At 57.3% G+C, this 23,889-nt stretch overlaps 11 protein-coding genes and 1 non-coding gene across 12 annotated transcripts; 7 read left to right on the plus strand and 5 right to left on the minus strand.

The window, feature by feature from the left end:
- Positions 1 to 595: 595 nt before the first annotated feature.
- On the plus strand, positions 596 to 1,333 carry PSEUBRA_004336 (uncharacterized protein; the record flags this gene model as incomplete). Its single annotated transcript, XM_016437868.2, has 1 exon — positions 596 to 1,333. One exon carries the CDS (start codon positions 596 to 598, stop codon positions 1,331 to 1,333), a length of 738 nt encoding a protein of 245 aa, XP_016291426.2.
- A 294-nt stretch (positions 1,334 to 1,627) lies between these two features.
- On the minus strand, positions 1,628 to 2,611 carry PSEUBRA_004337 (uncharacterized protein; the record flags this gene model as incomplete). Its single annotated transcript, XM_016437872.1, has 1 exon — positions 1,628 to 2,611. One exon carries the CDS (start codon positions 2,609 to 2,611, stop codon positions 1,628 to 1,630), a length of 984 nt encoding a protein of 327 aa, XP_016291427.1.
- A 1,104-nt stretch (positions 2,612 to 3,715) lies between these two features.
- PSEUBRA_006512 lies at positions 3,716 to 3,806 on the minus strand. The gene is given in 2 exon segments: positions 3,716 to 3,751; positions 3,771 to 3,806. It is a non-coding gene; the product is annotated as a tRNA-Ala (tRNA).
- A 627-nt stretch (positions 3,807 to 4,433) lies between these two features.
- PSEUBRA_004338 (uncharacterized protein) lies at positions 4,434 to 5,423 on the plus strand (the record flags this gene model as incomplete). Its single annotated transcript, XM_059465284.1, has 1 exon — positions 4,434 to 5,423. One exon carries the CDS (start codon positions 4,434 to 4,436, stop codon positions 5,421 to 5,423), a length of 990 nt encoding a protein of 329 aa, XP_059321512.1.
- A 229-nt stretch (positions 5,424 to 5,652) lies between these two features.
- PSEUBRA_004339 (Forkhead-associated (FHA) domain protein) lies at positions 5,653 to 7,236 on the minus strand (the record flags this gene model as incomplete). The annotated part of the gene is made up of 1 exon (XM_016437880.1): positions 5,653 to 7,236. The coding sequence occupies one exon, from the start codon at positions 7,234 to 7,236 to the stop codon at positions 5,653 to 5,655; it is 1,584 nt and encodes a 527-aa protein (XP_016291428.1).
- A 1,013-nt stretch (positions 7,237 to 8,249) lies between these two features.
- On the plus strand, positions 8,250 to 9,206 carry PSEUBRA_004340 (Transcription initiation factor IID, 18kDa subunit; the record flags this gene model as incomplete). The annotated part of the gene is made up of 1 exon (XM_059465285.1): positions 8,250 to 9,206. One exon carries the CDS (start codon positions 8,250 to 8,252, stop codon positions 9,204 to 9,206), a length of 957 nt encoding a protein of 318 aa, XP_059320543.1.
- A 142-nt stretch (positions 9,207 to 9,348) lies between these two features.
- On the minus strand, positions 9,349 to 14,091 carry PSEUBRA_004341 (RNA polymerase II-associated protein 1, C-terminal; the record flags this gene model as incomplete). The annotated part of the gene is made up of 1 exon (XM_059465286.1): positions 9,349 to 14,091. One exon carries the CDS (start codon positions 14,089 to 14,091, stop codon positions 9,349 to 9,351), a length of 4,743 nt encoding a protein of 1,580 aa, XP_059320544.1.
- Positions 14,092 to 14,415: 324 nt separating this feature from the next.
- On the plus strand, positions 14,416 to 15,112 carry PSEUBRA_004342 (NADH dehydrogenase ubiquinone Fe-S protein 4, mitochondrial; the record flags this gene model as incomplete). Its single annotated transcript, XM_016437901.1, has 2 exons — positions 14,416 to 14,638; positions 14,778 to 15,112. 2 exons carry the CDS (start codon positions 14,416 to 14,418, stop codon positions 15,110 to 15,112), a joined length of 558 nt encoding a protein of 185 aa, XP_016291431.1.
- Positions 15,113 to 15,435: 323 nt separating this feature from the next.
- PSEUBRA_004343 (Proteasome, subunit alpha/beta) lies at positions 15,436 to 16,259 on the minus strand (the record flags this gene model as incomplete). The annotated part of the gene is made up of 3 exons (XM_016437917.1): positions 15,436 to 15,579; positions 15,671 to 15,845; positions 15,964 to 16,259. The coding sequence occupies 3 exons, from the start codon at positions 16,257 to 16,259 to the stop codon at positions 15,436 to 15,438; spliced, it is 615 nt and encodes a 204-aa protein (XP_016291432.1).
- A 695-nt stretch (positions 16,260 to 16,954) lies between these two features.
- On the plus strand, positions 16,955 to 18,148 carry PSEUBRA_004344 (ATPase, AAA-type, core; the record flags this gene model as incomplete). The annotated part of the gene is made up of 1 exon (XM_016437896.1): positions 16,955 to 18,148. One exon carries the CDS (start codon positions 16,955 to 16,957, stop codon positions 18,146 to 18,148), a length of 1,194 nt encoding a protein of 397 aa, XP_016291433.1.
- Positions 18,149 to 19,686: 1,538 nt separating this feature from the next.
- Positions 19,687 to 22,322, plus strand: PSEUBRA_004345 (uncharacterized protein; the record flags this gene model as incomplete). Its single annotated transcript, XM_016437888.1, has 2 exons — positions 19,687 to 20,072; positions 20,162 to 22,322. The coding sequence occupies 2 exons, from the start codon at positions 19,687 to 19,689 to the stop codon at positions 22,320 to 22,322; spliced, it is 2,547 nt and encodes an 848-aa protein (XP_016291434.1).
- A 631-nt stretch (positions 22,323 to 22,953) lies between these two features.
- On the plus strand, positions 22,954 to 23,752 carry PSEUBRA_004346 (V-ATPase proteolipid subunit C-like domain protein; the record flags this gene model as incomplete). The annotated part of the gene is made up of 2 exons (XM_016437904.1): positions 22,954 to 23,016; positions 23,300 to 23,752. The coding sequence occupies 2 exons, from the start codon at positions 22,954 to 22,956 to the stop codon at positions 23,750 to 23,752; spliced, it is 516 nt and encodes a 171-aa protein (XP_016291435.1).
- Positions 23,753 to 23,889: the final 137 nt, after the last annotated feature.

The raw sequence follows: 23,889 nt of genomic DNA on the forward strand, positions 1-23,889 counted from the left end.
ACGTCGCGTGCCTGTGCCTGCAAAATGAAATCGGCCTGCAGGTCGCTGCGTGTTTTCGTCAAGAGTGTGAGTGTTGGTCTCGTTCGAAAGAAAGCGCTGTTTCAAAATGGCCGCCAGCCTCGCTAGACCACTCTGTACCGGACCCAGCCATCGGTTGAGCTGGGATGAGCTCGCTAGAACATGCTCTTGCTGCACGCTTGCAGCTCAGCACCGAAGCCGCCTGCAAATAGAACTCTCTCTCGACGCTCTCCCCCTGAGACATCGACACTTGCCTCGAGCCGGCTGACGTTTGATCGGTTGCGTATGATCAGCTGGTCGCGCGTCCGATCAAGGCGGAAAAGCAAGCTCACTTTCGGCTGTCACTGGCCATCCCCCTATCGGCTCATTACCCTGTACGCGAGACATCCGACGCTGCGAACTCACCCGAACAGTCGGGCTTGACTTGCGGTACACTTCCGACGACCATCACACTCAGTCAGCGAGTGGCCCTCTGACCGACACCGTGGGAGCATCACATCATAGCCTCGACAACCACAACGGATCATCCGATACCATCATGACCAGTCACACCGCCTTCGAATCGTCACCATCCACGATGGCTTCCTCTTCACGCACATACGCCGCCGACAGACCAGCATCCGTATCGCCGCCCTCTCGGCGGACATCCAGCGCATTCTTTCAGCCCATGCAGCAACCTGTCCTCATGGACATCAGCGCCAGCTCGAGCACCAACAGCATCGAGACCAGTCCCTTCCACCAGCCCTCATCACGGCGTCTCTTCCAGGACACCCCCACCGCGTCTCGACACGCACAAGACCTCGATGTGGTCTCGCCACCGCCCTACTCGCTGTTCGACATTCGCACGCCTACCGGGTCCAGTGGCGCCAACCAACAGGACGTCTTTGGCAAGATCGACCACACACCGCTGAGGCAGGAGACGCACTCGACGTCGCCCCTGCCCAACTCTCGATCGCTCCAGATGGGCGACATGCTGGATCACGTCCTCAATGCGGATCAGTACTCGAGTCTCTCGGTAGGCAACATCATCGCGCCGGAGAGGAACAGCTCCAAGAAGCCACCGAAACGTGCGCCGACAGATCCAAGCAACACTGTTGCATCACCTACGCCGCTCTCGAGGACTTCGGCGCGGCCGAGGTCCAGCCTTTCGACGATGGCCGTCAACAGCGGGACGACAACTTCAGAATTCAATACGATGACCAGCAGCCCGTCTTCGGATGTGTTTATGCAGCGCTCACATCCTTCTTCAGAGGAGCTTTCGTCGCATGTCAAACATCGGATGGCCGCTTTGCAGGAGTCACCACGGACACACTGATGCGCTACATGGAAAATGTTCACCAAAAACGATGCCTTTCCTGCTGCGCTCCCGGTCAAGTCTCCCTGCGCAGACAAACTTGCGCAAAGGCAGGTCAAATGAAGCTGCCTTAGACCTCATCCTGTCGAGTCGCTCAGCCGTCATTCGAGGACGATGAGCGCTTGTGCTCGCTCTCGCATAGTAGGTCATCAACAGCCGTTTCATTCAAGATCGAACACTACATCTGCGCTCAGGCATCTTTTTGCGAGTTTCTCCTCTCAAAGCCCCATCACCGGGAGCTCGGCAATCGCACCTTCAACTGCCAATGTCGCTCTCCGACAAGGCGAGCACACCAAAGTCCCTCGCCAGCTCCTCAGCCTCCTCGCTGCGATCCCGGATGCCCAACTCGGCAAACCTGCGCTCCATAGATGCTCGATCGTTGCTCGGCGCCCTAGGCGTCTCGTCCTCATCATCGTCGCTTGAATCCTCCGTGGCCCTCCTGCCGCCTTGCTGCTTTTTGGCGACCTGCGCTCGACGGACCTTGCACTCGACCGACGCGTGGCCACTCCTCTTGCACGTGCGGCAGGGCGCTTTGGGGCAAGTGTGCATGCTGTGAAAGGGGGCGAGTGTGTCGTATCTGCAGGTGAAGCACCACGTGGGGCGGTCGGGGAAGCGGACCAGGTAAGCGATGCCGTTGAAGACGAACCAGCCAGGGATGGCCGCTCGGGTGTCGAGGGTCACTTCGCCGTTCCGCGTGTGCAGCTCCAGCAGGACGAGCACCTTGCCCTTGAATTGACCGCTGGCGGGGCAGTGCAGCGACCATATGTCGACGATCTGGCCCGCCTTGCGCATCCTCACGTCGTCCTTCAGCGCGACCTGCACATCGTTAAGGTTGGTAGAGGAGGGTAGAGTCTGGATGCACATAGCGACGTGTCTGCGATCAGGCGTAGCGCGTTCGAAGAGCTCCGGCTGGGTACCGTAAAAGTCGAAGCTGATGTCTTTATCGTAGACCTTGATCACGTCGTCGCCGTTGGCGAAGATGACATCGACGTAGCCGTGACGGTCGGCGGAGCGGATTTCGAGTGGGGTGAGCTTGTGGGCTTTGCACATCTCGAGGATCCTTTCGAGCAGAACATCGCGGTAGCTCGACTTGCTCGGGCGATAGCGGGTAGCGAAACGGTAACGAACGCCGCCGGGAGGGACGCCAGTCGTCTCGACCTCGACGTGCAGATCTCGGGCGCCGAGTACGGGTCTGGCGCCGCGAGAGTGAACCAGGCGGTACTGGTAATCGGAGGTCATGACGGGACCAAAGTCGGAGTTTGTGCTGGTGAGGCGCTCGGTCGAAATGGATCCGATGGTGCAAGGAGATGGAAGTGGACGTGCAGAAGGGCCAAGACAAAGGAGCATGCAATACTTATAGCAAAGAGTATTGGCTAGACACATGCCCCGCTCTTGACTCAGCTCAACCCTGCGGCCCATGCGCAGGCCTGCTCAGCCAAGATCAAGCCACTGCTCCGCTTCTGTAAAGCTGCCCTTTCATGTCGTGTGGATGTCGCTGCGCAGCAGGAAATGCAATGGAAGCGGCCCGAGCGGCGCTCTGCCAGCTGCAGGCCTTGTTGTGAAGTCACGCTTTGTGCTCGAGGGTCCCATTTCCTGATGTGGTTCGACTGATGTGGGCCTGCGCCTTTGTCGGTGGGGCACACGACAGCCGCTGCTCGTAAGGCCTCGCGCGCCGCGCAGTGGTCATTCGAGGCTTGAGTCGACGGCGGCGGCTTTGAAAGCTTTCGCTGCCTTCCGTCAATCCCTCGCAGTTGGTCAAAGTGCGATTTTGTGACGCTTGTCATGAAGTCACTGTGAGATCTGCGCAGAAGTGTGATATCAGAGAAGCCGAACCATTCGGGTGGGGACGCTCTCGAGAAAATCGGCGACAGCCCGTGTCCGGAGGGCAATCTAAATTCGAGCCTCCTCGGCGCTGTGACTTTCCGTTGTGACATGCGCAGAATCTGTGGAACGTGTCTACAGCCTGATTCCAGTGGCAATACGGCGCCAGACTGCATGTGTCGAGCGATAGCTGTAGATCTGCCAGATTGCTGAGTCGGACCTGCACTTCTACAAGCACAAAGCTTTGACCAAGCGCCTAAGAAACAGCAGACAAGAGAAGCTCGGAAGGCTGACCACTTGCAAGGCACAGCGCATTACGCTGTCGTCTTTGTCTGGATGAACCCATCAATGCAGCGCACACTTGATCCAAGGGTCCAGACAGCACCTTGACCTGCACATGGGATCTGCCCTAGCCTCTTCCCTTTCAAGAAAGGACTTTATGAACCAAAAGTCGGCAGAAAAAGGTCGTGTCAAAAAGCGCCTAGAAATCATGACTTGGTGAAAATGGCAAAAAAGAAAGCTTGGAGGCGTGGGGGATTGAACCCCAGACCTTCTCAAAGTTGGATCGTCTTGCGAATGCAAATGAGACGCTCTGCCACTGAGCTACGCCCCCGTGCTAAACTAGCTCCTTGAAGATCATTCCGCGAGGCTGCATTATATCCAGTACAAAGTTTAAAATTGATGCGTTCTTTGACAGGTCTCGGGCCTTCAGGGGCCTCAGCGGCCACCATGTTTTCCTGTTTATGGTCGCCCACGGGCCTCCAAGGTGGGCTGCTCTTTGACCGAGACCATGAGTTGCGACCTTTGCACATCCATCAGGGGCAAGTGAATGTCATCCAATTACAATGAGACCGGGCTTGGCTGCATGTGCTCCCCACTGTGGCCTTTGGGTGACTAGGCGTTCGTGTCCATGTACGCCTCCGACAGCCCGACGAAAAGGTTTCTAAGGTTGTCCTGACCAGCCTGTACGCGGCAGATGTGTTGCCAGTCGGTCGACCTTATATGTGAAGCCGCGGGCAGGATGTCAGACGCCTTCGCTCTCGGGCCTCCAGCTGACCACAAAGAATGTCCTCTCGTGCATTGGTCAGGCTCCCTTGACCAGCGCTTGTAGCAGCGCACGCAGGTCGTGCATTCACCATTGTTCGTAATGCGATATAAGCACAGTCCTCCTCTGCTTCTCTTCCACCACGCACTCTCATATTAGCACAATATTTTGCCCTGCCTCTCTGATCGCATCACGATGTCGGACGCTACCGAAGAGATCAAGCAGGGCGCTTCGGCTCCCGTAGATCTCATCTTGGACCTACCGCACGCGAAGACGGTGCCGGTTTGGCTGCCGCTAGCATCGCGGCTCGAGAGTAGCCTCGAGACGGCCGCTCAAGATTCAGATGTCCCCATCGCTAACAAATCGAGCGCCGGCCCGCTCATTCCCTTCAACAAGCTTCCGCCTTACAAGTTTGCCAACCCGCGACTGGCGCAGCACCTCTGGCCAGGGATGGTGATGTATAGCGTGCCGCGCGCAGTCGAGCTTCGCAACCAAGCCGCCAAGCTGATTGCTGCTGTGCATATTCACCGGCAGCTTCAAGTGCACTATCCGGGCCCCGATCCGACCACCGGCAGGCTCGGCAGCGTCACGTTCTCCAAGCCGAGCAGAGAGAGACTGCTGTCGATCAGCTGGGACAGGGCCGAATTTGACAAGTCGATCGCGCTCGAGATCCAGGGTCACAGCCTGAAGTTTGTCGGCTTCGCACCAAAGCTCGACGCGTACTGGATCACTGCACTTGTCGAAGGCATCCCAGAGAATCGTATGGTGGACGCGGCAGAGGCTGCCAAGCAGGCGCTGAAACCCCATCAAGTCCTCGACTTCTGGACACTCGATCTACAGGTATGGCAAGCAGAGGAACAGGTGGTCAGCGTGCCATCTGGGTTCCTCTTTATGCTCGTTGAGCTTCAAAGAGCCCCGATCAAGACCCCGGGCCATGAAATTTCGTTGGACGTCGCCAGCACTCTTCCCGGATTCATCGCTGTCGCTGGGAGGAAGTACGAACTGTCGTACGCATCCCGCTTGGATCATTGCTCTTACTGCGAGAGCACATCGCTGAACGATTTTCACACCTTTAAGAATTGCCGGGCGCGCCTCTGCAGCTACTGCCGCAAACCCGGACATCCGCAACGATCTTGCCCAGTGGCTAGAGCTGCGCAGGCTGCGGAAAGGGCAGCATTCAGTTAGGCGTCACACGCTGGAGGATGCCATCTTAGTAAGGACGACACATGAGAAAGAACAATGACTATGACTTTGCGATGGGGACGACGCCTGCTGACTACTGAACAAATTGTGCGAATGAGGACTGATTTGGCGACGCGAGGCTGCCTAACGATGCAGATGAGGAGAACGAGAGCCGAGCAAAGGGACACAGAGACAAAGCTTTGGCAAGAGAGGGACCGGTGATCGGGGCCTGTTACTTGCCGGACCCAGCAGCGTTGGCGGTCGCAGCAGCATTCATCATGCTCTTGAATGTGAAGAGTGAGCCAGCGAGGAAGCCAACGGAGAGGAGGCTCGTGGTGTGAACCGCCTTCGCTACGAAGTTTCCAACCTTGCGCGCTCTGTTCGGAGTTCTGTCTTCGTTGTGCGGCTGCACCCGTTCTTGCTGCTGTCCGACAGGCGACAGTCGCGTCTTCTTGTTGGGCGAGTGCGGCTCCGGATCGCCTTGAGCGGGTTGCTTCTCGCTGATGAGCACAATGTCAGCCTGAGTCTGGTCAACGTGAGTCGCGTCAGCCTGGGTTGCGTCGACCTGTGTAGCGTCGACGGGAGCCTGAGCGACCTGGGCGTCCATACTGTCTGCCTTGCGCTTCAGAGGCGAGCTTTCTGAAAGGATCTGAGCGGATCCCTGAACGAAAAGCTCAGGCACGACGGCGGTGGTAGAGGCCGAAGAGGAAGGGACCGAAGCAGCGGAGGCACAAGGGACTGTCGCGTCCTTGATGAGCATGTGAGAGGGCGACACGTCGCGAGCCTGTTCGCTGTCCCTTTCCTTTGCCTTTTCGCGAATGGGAGAGTCGCCTCCGATCGAAGTAGCGGGAGACTCGCACTGGATCGTCTTGTACGATTCCATGTAGAGGTCGCCCTGGTTTTGAGCTTCGCGCGCCTCGCGAATCAGGGCTTGAATCTCGTCGCGCAAAGGCGCAACGGGCGTAATGTCGTAGGGGTCGACGCTTTCGTCGGAGTCGCTGGCAGAACTTTCCTCGTCGTAGCTGACAATGACATCGTGCCCCGGGATCGGCGGATCGTTGCACTCGGTGGCGGGAGGCAGCGACGAAGCAGGCATGGTCGGGATTGGCTCTGCTGAGGCTTTAAAGACAGGGTCGTGACGTTCGCCTTCATCTTCATCCTCGCTGGTCAGGTCGACCACCTCTTGAGGTGCATGAGTCTTGGTCGCAGCGGTGGCACGGAAAGCATCAGCATCGATGCTGACAATGTCCGATTCAGAGTCGAAGGAGTCGTCCGTGAGGCCGTAGACGCCGGGCTTCTTGATTGGTACGTTCGGTGAAGAAGAAGCGCGCTGCGAGGCAAGGCGCAGGTAGCAACGGACTGGGAAGTGAGCCCTCTCGGGACGAACGGTGGTCCTGCCGAACTCGATCAAGTCGCCGTCTCTGAGCGGCTCAATGCCTTCGATTCGTCTGGAGGGAGCGAGGGCGTTTTCTTCGGCGAATCTGCCCGACGAGAGAGTGTAAGCCCGCCTGTGAGCGACGAAGGTACCGTGCGTGGAGCCAAGATCTTTGATGAACGGAACACGATCGATCCACTCGATGGTGGCGTGCTCACGAGAGACAACCTTGGCAGCTTCAAAGCAGATCTTGTCGTCCAGATCGTTGATCAAGTCGGCGACGGTGGGCGAGCTGGAGCGGGAGATGATCTTGCTATGGCCAGCCGGGATGCGGATCACCCGGTAGCGCTCAGGATCGGGAGCGTTCTTCTCGGAAGCACCTTCGGATGACGGGTTGACCCACACGAGCTCGAGACCGCAAGCGGACGCGAACAAGGACATGGCGGCGGTGGTGGCGTCAGGCGAGAGGGGCTGATCGAGAGTTGAAGAAAGACGGAGGAGGTGGAAGCGACGAGGGTGCTGATGGTCCGCAGTAGTCGGCAGATGGGAGCGGGAAGAGAAGAGGGTGGAGACTGCGGGACTCGAGTATATGTATGTGGTCAAGTGGTCGAGGGCGATAAGGTTGAGCGCAGTTGCGGCAAAGTGGAATGTGATTGCAGCGAGGTGAAATGAAGCTCGACTCAGCTTTTCCTGCGCTCTGAAACAAGCAAAGAGGCGAAGCGCAGTCGGGTCGTATGACCCCGAATGCGACTGTGACTGGGACTTGACGCCCTCTCCTCTCAGTCTTCAGCAACAGGAGTCAAAGGGGCGGCGTAGTCGAGCTCGTCAAAGACGGGAAAGTGCGTGTGTCAAATGGCTCATCAAGTCCGCACTGACCAAGCGTAGGATCGGCTCGAGCGTTCTACGGCCCGAGCGTTGATCCTGGGCACGCACGCAAGCACGCCAGCAGAAGCTAAACAGGCAAGGGCAAACTCAGTCAAGCAAGCCGCTCTCGAGCCCACCTGCGCTTCAGTCAAGTCACCAGGGTGATTGGCGTCAATGCAGGGTTCGCATGCGTTATCAGAAAGGTTGGACCCTGAAACATCACTTTTTCTTGCGCATGCCAGCCGCGCCAAAAGCCAAAAAAGATGGCTGAGTTCTGACAAGCGCAGCGCAGCCAGGCCAAGGTGGGGAAGGGTCGCGTGCGCGCAACCGTCATTGTGCGGGAAGGAAATGTTTCCCGTCCGAAACAAGGCGTCCAGGGTCAAGGCCGACTTCCGACTTGGTTGGCCCAGCACCTTCGCGGGTCATGCTTCCTTCTCGACATCCTCAAAGCTCCACACATGTCCATCCAGACAACGCACGATCATCGTCTGCAACGCGTTCGATCGAGTGCGGGATCTCGTAGGAATATAGGCCCATAGGACTCAATCCGACCGCGTCGACCAGTCAGTCCGGCGCCTTACGTCTTCGAGATGCCGCCAACACCCTCGCGCTCGGCGGCGCGCGGAGGTGCGCGTCGGAGACAAAGCTCTTCGCTCCATCCACAATTCGGTCCATGCGCGAGCACTATAGTATCCGCAGGTGGCACCTCACTCCAGACCTCTAGAGGGGTCAAAGCAACCAACGATGGCGCTCTCCAATTCATCCATCCGGCGCTGGCCCTATCCACCGGCGTCCCCGTCTCCTCGTCGTCCACCTCTGGCCTGGGTCAAGCGGCAGCAGCGCAGATTCGCGGTCGCCGACCCTTCAACCATCGCAACCTCTTCGCGCGCGATCTGCGCAATCTCATGTACGCGTACGGCGACGCACCGGATCCAGATCCAGACTCGGTGATGCTCATGGAGGAGATGACGGTCGACTTCATCACCGACCTCTGCTGTCGTGCACGCCCCAGCCCGTACGCACTCGGTCTGGGGACCAGCTCGATATCCAACAGCTCAAGCGCGTTCGGTGCGACGCTAGAGCAGCACGCTGACGGAATTGTCACCGGAGAGACACTTCCACCACGCGCACCACATCGACTGCGTGTCAAGCTGGAAGACTTCCGTCATGCACTAAGGAAGGATGTCGAGGCGAAAAAGCTCGGTCGTATGGAACAGCTGCTGTATGCCGACAAGGTGGTGACAGAAGCGAGACGTGTGGGTGGTGTTGAAGAGGCGGCAGAGCGTGCAGGGGCTATGCAGACAGACAACTTGCCGCCGCCAACGTCGAATGCGGATGGACCGGCACGAGACGCCAGCCTCGAGGACCTGGACGACGACGATGATGATGGTCAGGACGGGAAAGCGGGAAGGGGAGGCAAAACGGGACGGGGTCGTGGAAGGGGTGGTGCTGGCAGCAGAGGTGGTGGAAGGGGCAGAGGCAAGCCAAACGGCGCCAGAGCCACGTCGACAGCTGGATCGGCGAGATCCTCCGTCGCGCCTGCGTAGCGTAGACCGTCTCTCAGCTTACTGGTTGCTGCGTGGCGTTCATTGTATTTGTACCTTTCAACACACAATCATGGACCACATTGGTTGGATCGCCGAGGAAGTCACGCAAGACTTAAGTCGATTACGATGCTCGTGATTCTGTCTACTGTGCCACGTTTGAGCTGCTCAATCGAGCGACGAGGCGCTGAGTCTCTTCGTCCGTTAGCTTGCTGGCTGACGAAGCCTCGGCTTCCGACTTGAGCAGCTCACGCAGCAGACCCTCGCCTTTTGCGACGTACAGCGACTTGAGGATGGTCTCCACCCTCTTTGCGTGCTTCGTGCTCGCGGCGTTGTTCGTGTCGCCCTCGCTGCTGACGATTGACCGCATGGCCGTACCCACATGGTGTCTCGCGATCTGCCAAGCCATTGAGCCTCTCGCCGCACTCGTGTCAGCAAGACTGACAAGGCACCGACAATAGTGCTGGAGCATGTCCGCATCGGTGTCCTCCCATCCGAGCAGCCATCCTGGCACTTTGATCGGCGGCGTGCTCCGCAGACTATCGCTGTAGTCATTCCACACCAGCCGACGGAAATCCACTGCCATGCCATCTTCACCTTCGAAGACGCCACCTTTGCATCCTGCGTTGGCGACCGTCATCACGACGCGCGCAAAGTTGGCGTCTCCAAACGAGATCGAGTCCCAGAGTGATGCGAGGTCGGTGAAGAATTGATAGAATGACATGCTTCCGCTGTACGTGCTTGTCGTCCATGCGTCCAGCGTGACCGTACTCATCACGTTGGAGTCGGAGTGCGATCGTCGTAGCTGGACGAGCTCGTCGGCGATGCCGAGAAGCGAGGTCAGCTCCTGCGAGATCGTGGAGTCTCGGAACAGGTCTCGACCGGTCAAGACCCCGGACTGCTTTTGCTGCGTCGCGCCGGAGGCGGTCTTGTCGGTAAAGGTGTCGGCCTGATCTTTCTCAAGCATGAAGACCTTCATCACGCCGAGCAGGATCTGCTCCGGGCTCGGAAGGCTGCCCAGCATCGCTCGGGCCTTGGTCTTTGCCAAAGTGTCGTCCGTGTCCGCAACGCCACCGGCACGAGACACCTTTGAATGATCGAGCTGACCTCGGAAGACAGCGACAGCTAGCTTGAGCGACGCTCGGACCATTTCGAGCTCGCTTGGCTTCCAATCCTCGCCAAGGTTGTTGGGACGATTGAAGACAGCTGTACTGCCGCTGTGCAGGAGATCGTCGAGGGCAAGCAAGGGCCAGTCGGGGCGGATAGGCAGACCGCTCGCGGGACACTTCCACAGCTTGGAGCCCGTGATGGGGTCGACGTCTCTTTCGTCGTCCTCCTCCTCGTCGTTATCGGCTTCTTCGTGAGAAGTCTGCGCAGAAGAGTCGGCGCTTGCAATTGTCCTTGACTTAAACAGCGACGTGACTTTTAACAAAGGTGTGGGGTCGCGATGCTCCACTGTCCGCGTGGGAGTTTGGTCTGGGAGATGATTGCCACCGACGACACATTCCAGGAGGAAAGGACGTAGCACGCGAGCCGTGCCCGCCCCGGCGAGCGTCTCGGCGGCACGCAGGACAATATCGGCGACGCGAGTTGCATGGCGAGCGTCAAGTCGAGTAATTGCGACCAGCTCGAGGGCCAGTGTGGACGTTGCTTCGGTTTGTGCGGTCAGGACAGCAGCGACAAAGTCCGAGAACGTCTGTCCATAGACATGACGTCCCGATGCCTGTGACTCCGGACTCTGCAAAGCTTCCCAAAGAGGGGCGCAAGAGACCAAAGCCAGGCTCTCTTGCAACATCAAAACTCCGTCGTGTGCAATCCGACTCGCTTTGGGACCTGCCTGATTTGACAAAGTCTGCTTTGCGTGCAAGATCGTTCTGCTGAGATCAAGATGCCTGTGACAAGCGCGACATGCTTGTACGGCCTCGTCCAGCCCGATAGCTTGCGTAGGTGCGGACGAGAAGAGTCTCAAGACCTCGAGGAAGTGTTGCTGAATGGGCTGCTGGCACTGCGACACGATGATCGTGCCGAATTCGAGGTGCTTTTGCAAAAGATCGGGCTCCTTCCGGGTCGCGCATCGGAGCCAAGCATCGATGTAAGCGCAAAGAGGTCCGAGAGCGGACGTCTGTGTGATCCTTTGCGACTCAGGAGACGAGCTGATCACCTGTGCAGCGTCTCTAATGGGCTCGATCCAGTCTCGAACCTGTGTCCACGTGATGTCGTGCGCCGTCGCCAGCTCGTGTGGGTCGACCGCGCAATGTGTCCATGCGGCAAGAACCTCGAAGATTCGCTGCACTGCTGTGCTTCTCGCTTCGCGGATCCAACTCTTCGTCGATGGTTGAGCTGTTGCGTCCTGCTTGGCCGTAAGCTGTCCGACAGCCCATGTGCTGCTCTCCTGCCAGATGTTCCACGTTCGCGCGACAATGGATGCAAAGAGACCGTACGATGCCAGTGAAGGGAACAAGTGGAGGATCTCGTCAAAAATGTGATACGCCATCAAAACGACCTCGTTGCCTGCTTCATCGTTGGTCGCAGAGTCGTTCTCGACCTTCCAGGGTTGCGTCACAATGAAGCGCAAGAGATGCTCGACGTTGCCGCTCGAAACGATGGCCTTTCCGACTTCACGATTGCTGAGGATGCCCTGGTGCAGCAGACGCACAGCAGTCAATGAGGGCATGGAGCTCGAGCGCGGGGCGGATGCGGCGGGCAAGGAAGCTTCGGCTGAAGCCGGTGGCCAAGAAACCTTGAGTCCGAGATGGACAACAAAGTCGCACAGCTTCTGCGGCTCGTCTCCGAAGACTTGGCTCGCGTGAGTGGCAGAGCAAGACGCGATTCTGTAAAGCAGCTCCAGCGCCAAGTCTGCTTCCCATGTCGAAGTAACGACGCTGTCTGTTCTGTCGAGGAACAGACCAACAATGTTGGACTCGAGGAGCACCTTGGCCCAGTCCTTCTGCATAGCTTTCTCGACTTCGCTTGCCTCCGCGGCTTCCTCTCTGTCGTCAGGATCAGCCTTGTCAGCGCCAAACAAACGACCAAGGTCGAGTTCCTGTCCGGAACCCAGTGGAAGCGAGGTACCCGATGGCAAGGATCGGATTGCACTCGTCAAGCACCTCAGCGCTGCTGCTCGCACCGTGAAATGTCGGTCGTCCAAGAGCCATCGAGAAACGGTGATGGTCCTGGCTCGGAGCAGCAGACCATGTTCATTCAACGCTCTAGTTGCTACGGCGTCCTTGTAGTCTCCGCTCTGGCCGAAGGCTGGATGGAGTTCGCACACCCGCCCGAGAACGTTGAGCGCAAGTTGGCGTTGCGCTGCTACTGTACTTCGTGAGAGATGGATCAGCTCGGCAAAGGTGTAGCCTGGAGCTTCTTGGTCGTCGCCGTGGTGATGCAAGCCGGACAGATACGTCTCATTGGTTTGGGTGTCTCGTCGAATGACATGGCCCGAGAAATCGAAGCGCAAGTCCGTAGAAGCTGCTTGAGTCTGGTGCTGCGGCATCATCCATTCTAGGGATGGGTTGGGTCCTTCGGGCTCCGCCGGGAAGTACTGCCGCTTGATCGCAAGCGGACCTTCTTTGTCTTCCACGAAAGCTTGTGTGTCTGTGGCTCTGTCCAGGGCTGATTGCGTTTGGGGCGGAAGTGGGTCGATGCCTTCTCTCGTGCTTGCCTGCGGAGCATTCACGCCCTTGCGATTGCGAAGAGCTTCCAGAACGTCTTTGCCGAAAAGGCTCTCGAGGCTGCGAAGTTCATCTGAAATCTCGACTGCACTCATCTGACGCAGCTTCCGATCGTTCTCCCTCGATACATCCGAGAGTACGGCTGTGATGGCATCAATGTCGGCACCTCCACCGGGGTCTCTGGTCGGGTCGGGTACGAAGCTCCGTGCTGATCCGGCATTCACGGCGGGGTCCGCCGCCTGACTAGCCGTTGATCGAACGGACGGTGGACGCAACCCCTGTCGGAGGAGTCGCGACTTCCTGAAAGCCGACATTGGTCTGCCATCTTCGTCTAGCCATTCTTCGTCTTCAGTCGAGGTCGGTGCTTTGCCTTTGCCGATGCTTGGAACGCCAGTGCTCGATTTTCTTGATGATACTGCGGAGGGCTCCGAAAGAGCTGCCTGAGTCGCGACTGCATCTCGTTGTGGCGCTTCAACTGTGTCGATGTCTTCACTGTACTGAAGCGCCCGACTCTTGCCAGGAGTTGGAGGCAGGATGGGCGTAATTTGGTCGCGATGCGACACGACAGGGAAGCCAGTGCCAGGCTCCTGTTCGTTGGGTGTCACCTCAGCTGCGAGACGTTGTTGTCGCTGCTCTTCGTGCTTCTGTAAGTCTTCATCCATCCTTTTTCTGACGACAAAGCGAGATCCGGAAGGCCTGGATCGAGTGGGCTTCGATCTTCTCTCCCCCACTGGACGCTCTGAAATGCTGCCGATGATGGATCCGGCAAGATTGAGTGTGGCTCTCGGTGCGGCCGGGGCGTCCGCTCCATAGTCGCTCTCGTCCTTTGTATCGGCACCGAAACGGACTGTCTTGGGTCGTGGTTGCATCTCCGCTTGCTCCGAGACTTTCGACACCTTGATGTTCACGGGAGAAGCCGCCTTTGTTGATGCTGCATCCTCCTCCACGCTCTCCACTGTAGGCTGCGTCGGGCGACTTGAGTCTTTTTGTGCTTCCGATGAGGGTGTTTTGGATTTGCTCGAGGAGGTGATGGGCGGAGGCTTCTTTCTTACTACGGTCGCTGCTGGCGGCCAGTTGCTGAAGGAATCCGGCGCAGCTCTGCGGCTTCGTGGATCATCCGGAACATCGTCATCAAATTCTGCCAGGTCCAGGTATCGTGGCCTAATCTGCTGTTTGCGCAGTTGTCGCTCGTCCAATGGCGGCTGTTGGCAGGCCATTTTGACGCTGGGCACAGTGACGGCGTTCTCTGCCACGAAGCAAAGACGGTGGTGTGAGTGGAGGAAATGAGAAGGATAGCTTGTTCGCAGCAAAAAATTAGAGCTCAGTCTCGGCAGTCGGCGAGCAGATGTGGAGCGGACTCCGCAGTGGGGATGTTAGACTATCACCTCGGAGCCGAGGCCTGATTGCCAATCAAGTCGAATTCACAGGTCGCGCATCAGAGCCTTGTCACATCTTCATACCCTCCCTCATCGTTGGCATCGACACCATCTTGACGACTGCATCCTGCTCGCTTCAGATCGAAGAACGCACACATACACACAATGTCGCTTTTCCGCCAATCGACACAGGCACTGCGCACTGCCGCATCCGCATCCTCAAGCGCACGATGGATCTCCACTTCTTCGGTCCTTCGCAACACTGCCAACCCCAACACCTCGCCAGCACCCGCCAAGCGCACCGACAACCAGGAGCGAGACCTTCCCGCCGAGCGACTTCAGCGACATGAGCAGGCTGTCGCCGCTGACCTTATCAGCAGCGCACCTGGTACGTAGAGCCGCAGACAAGCAGGATCACCAGCGCTGCTCGAGAGGTTGCAACCTTGACCCGGTTCCGGCAGACAGCACTCTCATCTGACCCCGCCATGCTGACTTTCATTCGTTTTGCCTTCGTTCTGTCTTTCTAGAGGAGCTGCACCAGCGAACCGTCCGAATCTTCCGTCCTGCCAAGACGGCCAACTCGTCCGGCAAGGCGGGCACCAAGGTTTGGCGTGTCGACTTCGATATCCTTCAAGGTTCCGCACGATGGGAGAACCCTCTGATGGGCTGGGCTTCTTCGGGCGACTACATGCAGGGCACTTCGCTCAAGTTCCGATCCAAGGAAGACGCTATCCACTTTTGCGAGAAGCAGGGCTGGGACTACCACGTCACAGAACCCAAGGTGGCGCGCATCCCGCCCAAGAGCTACGCTGCCAACTACAACCACATCCCCGGCAAGCTCAGGATCCATCACACCAAGTGAAGGATTGTTAGTTGTGTCCCTGCTTTCCGTTATGTTGCTGCGCTAGATCAATCGAGTGAATTTTGACACCACAGCGTCTGCCTGGCTTTGGTCTTGTTCGTTGCCGAGAGGCCACCGTTTCGTCTTAGTCGCGTCGAATGAGCTCTAACGCCGGCTTTGGATCATTGTGAACCCCGTGTTCAGAGCAAGCAAGGGTTCGCTGTAGGACATCTTTCACCGTGGTCGAAACGAATTGGAAGACGATTTGTCAGAAGGTTGATTGCTATACGGAACAAGTACAAAAGGGTGAAGCTGCAGGATGCCAGGTCTACAAGGCGAAATGCTCAATCCATTCTCGCCTTGAGCGTCCTCTCGATGACCTTGTCGGGGGTAATGATGCGGACGATGGCACCCCAACCTGATAGCGCATCGCGCTCGAGTGCACCGAGCAGGATCTGTGAAACGGTCTCGAAAAGTTCCTCGGGGCCCTAGAGACGAGCAAGCGAACGAATCGGAGAGAGGGGTTGAAGGTCAGCTTGTGCTCAACTTGGACATAATCTGAATGGGCGCACAACTTACAAGATCAGGCTCCCAAAGTCCTTCTGCCATGCCAAAGAGCTTGTCGGATGCTGTGCCGCTGACCACGAAGTCCTTCGCAAAGTTGAGGCACCCAATGACGTCCGTTGCTGCGATGAAGGGCTCGTCTTTCGAGTTGATACCAGCGATGACGGGCTCGATGAAATAGGGACCAAATCTGCAATTGTGAATACACAACAACAGCGTAGCGAAGCAAGTAAAGATCGGAGAAAGGCGGTCAGTATAGGTCGGAGAGCAGCTGGCAGACCTCTGCCTGTCTTTCGGAGCCTGCTTACCTTCTCTCGTAGAGTGTCGAGCTGACCAAGTTTGCAAAGATCTCTGGCTCGATATCGCGCTCCTCCTTCATCTTGTACATGTTGACTCGGTATCGGAACCGCTCCTTGAGTGTCGCAACATCTGACGCCAAGCCTGGCAAACCAACGTATGTCTTTTCGGTGACGCGGAAGACCTTGTCGAAGTTGCATGCCACCGTCATTGCCTGCTGACCGAGACGGAGATCCGATGCGATGACGACGCAGTTCTTGCCCTTTGCTGCCACCACACTGCCACCGTTGTACTCCATGATACTCATGCTGAGCTGTTCTGTGTTGTGACTTTGGCGTCACTACCGATTCGAAAGTGTTGCTGCACGATGCGATGGCGGTCGAGACCAGAGTGCGTGACGATCGTGCTGCGGAACAATGCTGCGCGGAGGAGCGGTTTGCTACGGCGAGACAGCAAGAGGTCAGATGATGCGATGAGGAGAGATGTCGAGAAGATGTCGAAACTTGGATGAAAGCAGCTCGAAGCCAACACGACAAGATTGAGAGAGGGTCCTTGCGCGTCCGTCCAGGCGTGCGTATTCCTGAGGCAGCAGCTGCGTAGCCGCTTTCTCTCGCTCCACAGCCTGAGAAAAGGTGATCGACCTCAGACTTCTCCACTTTGGTGAATATAAAAGCATTCATCGATCAAGGGTCTAACAAACCGAAAAAAGTGCTGAGTCGAAGCTTTGCTTTGCCTTCCAGCTCACTCGAGTAAGACAAACGGAGCGTGTTGAAAGCCTGAGCTTGGGCGCGGATAGCCGGTCTCTTCCACGGCAATTTTGGCTTGGGACCCTTCTTGACTTCCTTCGTCTCGCGTCGACATCCTTCTCATCACCACCATCCACATCGCTCAGTCCTCGACCTCGTAGGAAGCGGAGAACAGCTTCAAAGCGTCCATCGACTCCATCGCAGTCGCCTTGTAGCTAGCAGGCCCGAGTGTCAAGCACACCGAACCCGCGCAAAGATGAAGGAGGTCACACGCAAGATGATGACCGACGTGGCCGTCTTTGCCATGAGTCAGGTCGCCTTCTACTACGCATTCAAATACGTCATGTCGTCGCTTGACCCAAATCGACAAAAGAGACAAGATTCAAAGAAAGTAGCCGACGCCAAGCTGGGCAAGCTCGGGTTACGCGGCAAGGATCTTCAATTGAACGAATACGAGGAGCAAATCTCCGCCGAGCTCATCCTGCCCGAGGACATCCCCGTCGACTTTGCATCCATCGGAGGTCTCGACGGCATCATCTCGTCATTGCAAGAGAGTGTCATCGCGCCACTGTGCTATCCAGAGCTCTTTGCCAACGCCAGCGGTCTGCTTGGAGCACCCAAGGGCGTCTTGCTTTACGGTCCTCCAGGCACAGGAAAGACCATGCTGGCCAAAGCATTGGCCAAGGAGAGCGGCGCTACCTTCATCAACATGCATGTGTCGACGCTCACCAACAAGTGGTTCGGCGAGTCCAACAAGCTCGTAGCTGGCCTCTTCAGCTTGGCACGCAAGCTCCAGCCATCCATCATCTTCATCGACGAGATCGACAGCTTCCTTCGCGAACGTGCTTCGGGCGATCACGAAGTCACCGGCATGATGAAGGCCGAGTTCATGACCATGTGGGATGGTTTGACGTCCTCAACGGACCGCATCATGGTGCTCGGCGCGACCAACCGACCCAACGACATCGACTCGGCCATTCTGCGTCGTTTGCCGAAAAGGTACGCTGTTTCTCTGCCCAACGCTGCGCAGCGAGAAAAGATCCTGTCCATCATGCTCGAAGCTACCAACCTCGACCCCAACTTCAAGATGGTGGACCTAGTCAGACGCACCGAAGGCTACAGCGGTAGCGACTTGAAGGAGCTATGCAGGAATGCAGCCATGAGGCCCGTCCGCGAGTTCCTTCGCAGCAAACAAGGACGAGAATCCGTGGCCGAGAGGAGACGTCTCGCAGCTGCTGGAGTAGCATTGAACGGAAAGTCAAGCTCTGATGCAACACCGAATGGTTCTCTGACACCAGCGGAGGGCGACGCCGCCGTCGTCACACCAGCGGCCAAGATCGAGTCGAGACCCTTGCGGAACTCGGACTTCTTTGTTGTTGATTCGGCAGCAACAGCCGTCAACGGATCAAGATCAGCGCCCATGACCGTCGATGAAGAGCCCCTCGACTGATCTTAGCGAGGACCGGTGGAATTCCTATGCGCGACATTCATATAGACACAAGCCTGGCAGCATCCAAGCTGCAGCATCGACGTGTGAACTTCGCCATCTCGTCGGAAGATGGAAGACGAGCCCGCATTTGTACTTATACGAGACACAGCAATCGCGCACTAGCGGCCCTGTCGATGTCCAATACGAGCCTGCATGAGCGAGATAGACTCGGTCGAATGGAGCAATTGATCATCCCGGTCCAGACATGAATTGGAACATGGTAGGACCTGATGCACGACCGAGACCGCTCACATCTGCAGAAGGACCGACTTTCCCATAGCAGGCTCGGACCGAAGTCATTGCATGGAAGCGCAGGATGCATCATGCATGTCGCATGTGGTGAATTGCTAAAAAGGCTTGCAGATGCACAGAGTCCGCAGCAACGCTTCAATTCACCGTGCACACGTTGCATGCGAGGCTCAAAGCGTCAATGATTGATCGCAGTGGATCTGAGACCATGCTGTCAGTGCGGGCTGCCAGATATGGTCCGGAAAGGGAGCTGTTCCTGATTCGGAACAAGGCCCTACCGACGACTCAACCCGTGCCCGATATCGAGGGGCGGCTCTCGGCTGACCGAACAGCAGATTCGAGGCGCACCTTCTTGGCAGAGGACTCGTTGCGGAGAACGGCCGGCGACTTTGTCTCATCCTGTCCAGTTTGGCCGGCGCGGCGACTGCCAAAAGGGCCCGTTTAGCGCAAATTTGCCGCCAACTCGGGTCGCGACCCCCTGCTTGTCGTTAGAAAGCAGATGCGAAATTGTGGCTCGCTTAGACGCTTCATGTCTCGTCTTGACCTTGCCCCGCTCTCGCCTCTTGGGGATCTCGGTTATCAATCAACGAGTCGATGGTCAGACACATTGACGGAATGCAAGTTCAGCTCGCATCGCATCCGATGTGCATCTCGCTCTACGGCTGCGGGATTCTGGGGTTCAGATTGTGGCCGAGAAGACGAGAGGAGGAAGGCTGAAGAGCACTCGGATCGCTTCACGCCTCAACCTCGATCGCGCTTTCCGGACATGGGGTCGGCAAGAGACGCCAGCCGTCTTCTCCACACGAGCGCCTCCTTTCTCGATGTCGGCTTCGCAGAGGCAGCTTCCCGAACGAGCAAAGCTTTATCTGCTGTTTGCATGAACAGAGGTTGAATCGGTGCAAGCCATCCTCTGCCCTTCCATCATCTCTCCCTCTCGTCCGCCTACATCTTCCTCAGCCAGAGGAAAGCATCCTCTGCTTCCGGAGTATGCCAACAGCAGGCTTGCTGCTTACGAGTCTCGCTCGCTCTATGAGAGGGAGTCAACATAAATGACAGATTCGCAGTGTCGCTTGATCTCCCTTTTCCAGGAGGTCTCTCTCGCAAGCTTCCTTCATCGAGTGGCACCAGCTCTATATACTGGCTAGCACCTGTGTATCGTCGGCAGACATTCGTCATTGTCGCCGTCTGTCCAATCTTGCTTCGAGATCGTGTGGCCGTGATCAGCTTGGCATGCGCTCCATAGGCTCAACATGTCTTACGCGACACTGACCACGCGGTTCGACCTGCCGTCACCGCCACCCAAGAGCGTCTTCTCCACCGTTCACAATGAAGCAGGTCGAGCATGGTTTCCCGACTTCACTCAAGCCCAGGATCCCGTCAGCTCGTTGCGAGACTTCGTCAAGAACCTTTTCTATCCAACATTTCGTTCAAGCACATTTGTTCAACTCAAGGTCGTATCGGTCATCACGGCCATTATTGGCATTTCGATCTTTCTTATCATTCTGCGGAGGCTGTATGAAAGGTCCTTTTGGCTCTTCCGACTCGTCAAGCGCAGCAATGGTACGCTTATTGTGCCGAACGCCGTCACCTCTTTCGTAGCCGTCGAAAGCACTTTTGCTATTCTGCTGATTGCTTTGTAAGTGCCGAACAATACCAAGCCTGCCTGTTGAATGCTCGGAACTCTCTGCTGACCACGTTGCGATGACTGCACACTTGATCCTTCAGATGCTGGGAAGTGGTCTCCTGGTACCAGTACGGTCAGTCGCCCAAGTACATGATTCTGTGGATCGGTCTGACCTGGTTGCCACTGATCCTCGGCGCTTGGTGCACCACCGTTGGTATCATCTACGCACGACCCAACGCACTCAGCTTCGTCTCCCCACATCCTACCAAAACGGACAGCTGGGCGCTCCGCATGGGTATCACTCCTGCAGTCGTCAACGTCACCGTCTTTCTCATCCCCGTGGTCCAGACCGTCACCGTTGTCGTCCCAGCTGTCCTGGCGCAGCGTCGGTTCAGCGAGGCTTTCGACCACTACCACCGCTGGTCTGCAGCGCTGCAGCCCGGTCAAGGTCTCACGCGAGACCTGTTGCTGGAGGCGCAGCAGATCTGGTTCAAGGTTCTTGACGCGGCGTACTTCATCTCGATCTGCATGGCCATCTGGGAAGCCTGGGTGTGCGCCTTGTTCATCTGCTACTGTTTGGCGGGAGGTGCGCTGATCAACACCCTGCGACGACAGATCAAGACGCTGAAGTCATTTCAGCAGAATCGTTTTGGCGAGTCGTTCGCCGTCCTGAATGCGGATCCGACCCAGCTTCGTCGCCCGAGCGAGCCCTCGGTCTCTGCCATCATCGCGGATGCAATGGCTCGGAATGACGTGGACGTCGAAAAGCAACCCGTCGACACGTCGAGCCCACCCCTGTTCGCTGGGCCAGTGAAACCGCGCTCTCTGTCTACGTCAACGACCGTTTCCGAAAACGCCACGCTGGTTTCTCGCGAAGCCAGCATGAAGCGCAAGAGGGCCGGCAGCAACGCTTTGTCGGCTACTACCAAAACTGAAGTCGAAGGCGGTGACGATACCGAAGCGCAAACGCAGTCGATGTACTTCACGCACGAAGAGCTGGAGGACGAAGACCGACCCTCGAACAGCTTCTTCCCCGCCGTCCGGCCCTCTGCCTTCGAGCGTCCCGCCAAAGCCCGCTCACCAGCCGGCAAGCAGACCTCGCAGAAACGATACCTCGAAAAGTTCTACAACAACTTTGTCGTCCAATTCGTCGGGCTCATGCTCTGCATCTTGTTCTTCGCCATCTTCTGTGGCAAGCTCATCACGACGTGGTACTCGGCTTGGGAGGCGAACGATCTGGGGCCGGCGTTGCAGATCGCGCTGCTCGTGGTGGTCTGGGTGACAATCATTCTGGCGAGCGTCATCATCTTTGCGATCTTGGGGCGGACGTACGAGCCGGTGCTGTCGAACATTGGTTCTGCCGCTCAAGGTCGGTCGGACGACGACAGATGTGCTGACCTGCACAAGGCTGGGGTCACGAGAAAGCGCGGAGGAAGTTTGACGGGCGCCAAGGAGTGGGCAGCGTCGCACTTCTCGAAAGAGCGACATGGTCAGAGCATTGGTATGGGCGATCTGCCATACAGTCGTAGGCAGGGTCGCAGCGCAACTTTGTCCGGACCACCGAGTTCGATGCTGCACTACGCCGAGCTTACTGGGGGACACTCGTCCCCACGAGTAGACCTACTCTCCGTCAGTCCCAAGAGTCAGCCGCGACCTTTCGGCCTAGCCGATCCGAGGAGTTCGTCGCAGGCCGATGGCACACATACTCGCGCAAGATCCGTCACGGAGCCACGCCGGAAGCGGTCTCTACGAAGCTCGGATTCTGTGACGAAGAGGAAGGGTAGCGTGGGTGGTGTGGTCGTCGAGCAGACGGTGAGCACGATCATCGAGGATCCTGCCGTGGAGGAGCACTATCTGACAGAGCAAGATTGCGGATCGTTTGCGGCGTCGTCGTCAAGGCCAGGCAGTTCCTGGCTGACCTCGCTCGACAGCATGTCGAACGGGCACAGTACCTCCCTGACCGGATTTGACCCGGAGCAGAAGCAATATTGGGACAGCCTGCTACCGCGTCAACCGGACAGGGTGCTCACTGCTCGCGAGGAAGGGGAGGACTTTGTGCTCGTCCAGCCTGGGCCGAAGTCTTCACGGCTGTCTCGGCCAGGCACCTGCTCGTCCGGACTCGGGCTCATGACAGGAGCCTCGCCATGGTCCGCGCCGCTGGGCTGGAATAGCCCGGAGCCAGACATGAACCTTGTACGCGAAGACGCTGATCGGCGGTCACGCATCGGTTCACATTCGAGCAACACCAAGACGCAGCCCTGACCTTACAAAAGCTTTCAATGCGAATCATGTACACAACACTGCGTGTCGCTGATCAGGATCTCGGAAGCTTAGTCTGAGCTTTCGTGAGGAGTGTTGAGCCCGGGGGAGAGGGACGATGAGGAGCACGAATCGAAAGGAGGGAGCGAATTGTTGTGAGTCTGTTACACCGGCATCGTCCTGCCCTCATGATTTGACAAAAAACGCAGCCCGCTGAAATACAAACTTGATTGTGATCGATTTCAGAGCTGAGTTGCTGAATGAATTTGTATTTGGCCTCGATCCACGTTGGGAAATCACTCTCTGAGACCGCAGGGAGGGCACAGCTGAATGAAATTTGAGAGTGCAAGCCTAGGGGCAGTAGGCAGCTGAGCGACACCAGCTTGGCTAACCCAGCCTGTCCAGCCAAGCTTTGCAAGGTGGCTCCTGCGCTCCTTCGAGATTTCTGGTTCTGCTTTCGCTCAATTTCGCCTCCCGATACGCTAGGCCAGCCTACGAACACACGCGCGCACCAACTCACTCTGCCAATCCATCTCGCTGTCTTCCTTCCTCCTCCTCCACCCTCATCCTTTCATCGTCATCGACACTTCGACAGACTCACCCTCTCTCGCCACACACATCGCATACCGTCAAAATGGACCCATCTCAGATCAACACGGAACTTTGCCCCGTCTACGCCCCCTTCTTCGGCGCAATGGTGAGTTATCATCGATCAACATGACGGTCGCTTGCATGGGATGGCGGAAGCAGCCGCCTCTCTTGACGGCGCTTAGAGCTGCTCATCAGACTCTTCAGCTCGAGCTGGAACTGCCTAGAAAGCTGAGGAGATAAGATTGCAATCAACATGGAATGCAGCGCCTCCCTCGCCTACTCGAACGCTGGGCAACCAACAGGTGCAAGGCCCATCCGACTATGTCGACAACATCATACTGACCGCTTTTCCAATTCCAACACGTGTCCTTCCCGCTGTGAAACAACAGGGCTGCACTGCTGCCATCGTCTTCACCTGCCTGGGCGCCTCGTACGGTACCTCCAAGTCCGGTGTCGGTATCTCGGCCATGGGTGTTCTCCGACCTGATCTCTTGATCAAGTGTGTCATTCCCGTCATTATGGCTGGTATCATTGCCATTTACGGTCTCGTAGTCAGCGTGCTCATCTCGGGTGACATCAAGACGCCCATGTCGCTCTACGCCGGTTTCATCCAGCTCGGTGCCGGTCTCTCGGTCGGTCTCGCCGGTCTCGCCGCTGGTTTCGCCATCGGCATTGTCGGCGACGCCGGTGTGCGTGGTACCGCTCAGCAGCCCCGTCTCTTCATCGGCATGATTCTTATCCTCATTTTCGCCGAAGTGTTGGGTCTCTACGGTCTCATTGTTGCGCTTATCCTCAACACCCGTTCGCAAGACGACCCTCTTGGATGCATGCTCAAGAACTAAGGGCTCGGTATTCGCACGACATCGCGCAGCGATCGCATACGACTAGAGCGATGCGATTCGAGACGTACCTTGACGCTCAACACACAACACACACACATCATCTCTGATCGCGTATGAATCAAGCTCACCTTTGGGAC

The sequence above is a fragment of the Kalmanozyma brasiliensis genome (assembly GCF_000497045.1).
Source record: "Kalmanozyma brasiliensis GHG001 unplaced genomic scaffold PSEUBRA_SCAF3, whole genome shotgun sequence".
Taxonomy (NCBI): Eukaryota; Fungi; Basidiomycota; class Ustilaginomycetes; order Ustilaginales; genus Kalmanozyma; species Kalmanozyma brasiliensis.